Source organism: Bubalus kerabau, chromosome X (assembly GCF_029407905.1).
Source record: "Bubalus kerabau isolate K-KA32 ecotype Philippines breed swamp buffalo chromosome X, PCC_UOA_SB_1v2, whole genome shotgun sequence".
Classification (NCBI taxonomy): domain Eukaryota; kingdom Metazoa; phylum Chordata; class Mammalia; order Artiodactyla; family Bovidae; genus Bubalus; species Bubalus kerabau.
This window is the reverse complement of record NC_073647.1, coordinates 142,067,543-142,069,222: the sequence shown is the minus strand read 5'-3', so window position 1 is coordinate 142,069,222 and position 1,680 is coordinate 142,067,543. Positions and strand designations below refer to the sequence as shown.

At 44.9% G+C, this 1,680-nt stretch overlaps 1 protein-coding gene across 1 annotated transcript; it reads right to left on the bottom strand.

Annotated features, from left to right (window-relative positions):
• Positions 1–632: 632 nt before the first annotated feature.
• LOC129640216 (CD63 antigen-like) lies at positions 633–1,382 on the bottom strand. Its single transcript, XM_055565430.1, has 2 exons — positions 1,048–1,382; positions 633–969 (listed from the first exon to the last, which is right to left on the bottom strand). Exons 1-2 carry the CDS (start codon positions 1,380–1,382, stop codon positions 633–635), a joined length of 672 nt encoding a protein of 223 aa, XP_055421405.1.
• Positions 1,383–1,680: the final 298 nt, after the last annotated feature.

Sequence of the window (1,680 nt, the reverse complement as noted above, 5' to 3'; positions counted from 1 at the left end):
TGGGAGTGGACAGCTGCAGACAGAGTTCAACCACATGGATGACCAATCAATCAATCAATCTTATCTACATAGTGAAGCTCCAATAAAAATTCTGATAGCACAGCTGGGTGAGCTTCACAGGTTGGCAGTACTCTGTGCATATTTTCACACATTAATACTGGGGAGGTAATACATCCTAAGAACAATGGAGGCTTCACCTATGACCCTCCCAAACTCTGTCCTACATATCATTTACTTTATTTAGCTGGTTCTAATTTGTATCCTTTCCCTGTAATAAACTATGAGTATAATAAGTTTCAATGAGCTCTGTGAATCTTTCTGATAAATTATTGAAGCTTACAGGTGTTTGGGGAACTCTCAAAGTTACAGTTGGTGTCAGAAGTGAGGGTGATTTTGTGTGGACTCTTCTAACTTTGTAGTTGAACTCCAACTCCTTGTATTAATAGTTGGGATGAGAAGTCTTAGACAGAGTTGGTAGTTTAAAGGACTGTGTCCTCAACATTGCAGTTTGTGTAACTCGGGGCACCACATTCCTTTTCCAGCTATTATTGATGTTACTTTCCCCTTTTAGAGTCGAAACACGGTTTTTGGTTTGAAAAAATAATCCATTTAATTGAAAAACCTGGAGTACACTACCCCACTCCCCTGTTTAAGCGGGCTGAAGAGACCAGACCCCTGACATCATCATAACCACGTCGGATGACCTTCACGAGGCAGCAGGCAAAGACAATACCCAGGACCTCCATAAAGGCAATGCTCAAGCCCGTTGCAATCACCACTTTGCTCCTCAGCCAGCCCCCAGTCTTCACCACACAGCTTTCAGCATGCATCTCCTTTATGCTGAAATTAATCCCACAGCCTTTAGTGATGCTGACATAGTAGGAGCCAGGGATTTGCTTGGTCGTGAGCAGGATGTATTCCCGGTCTGTGTAGTTAGCTGCCCTGCAGCACTTAAAATGTTCTTGCATCCTGTCCATAATCGATGACATGTGATTGTTTTTTTGATAATTCTGTATCTGCTGCTGGAAGTCCTTATTAGATTCTGACATCACCTTATCTTTAAGCATATAGCCAGCAACGACTGCAACCACCTCCGCCAGCATGATTAGGGACAAGCAGATGGCAAGCATGATCATAAGACAGTAGTCCTTCTTCCAGGCCCCATAGCAGCCCACAAAGGCCACTAGGAAGAGGCATACACCCATTGCGATGATGACCACGGGCGCCAGGGATTCGGGGGTGGCCCCCCAGTTAGTGGTCTGATTCAGGTCGAGCTTGGCCCCTAAGCCCACAGCAATCAGTCCCACTGCACAGATGCAACAGGTCACCAGAAGAACATAGAGCAAGGCCTTGACACACTTCATTCCTCCTTCCACCACCATGGCTTCCAGGCTTGGGCTCCAGAAGGCTGTGCACGCTCTTGCCTTGGCTCAGGGGCTTTCTATATAGCTAAAATTTGGGGGAAAAATATTATCTACAAAGTCCATCTCCATTTCCTTTCCTATTCATTCCTAACCCACAGCAACTGGTTTCTGCCCATATCATTCTGATGATATTCCCACATATCTCACCAATGAGCACCTTGTCACTAAATCCAATGGACAGTGACTTTCTCCTCTGATCTGTCAGACACATTCATCACTTCATCTTTGAATGACTTATCTCTTGGCTTCTGTGATA

What these genes read in the sequence shown, in the direction of transcription:
- LOC129640216 (XM_055565430.1), bottom strand. Translation starts at nt 1,382, where the DNA reads ATGGTGGTGGAAGGAGGAATGAAGTGTGTCAAGGCCTTGCTCTATGTT. An exon ending in ATGCTTAAAGATAAGGTGAT is followed by an intron (nt 970 to 1,047) that starts GTCAGAATCTAA and finishes GATTATGGACAG; the next exon opens with GATGCAAGAACATTTTAAGT.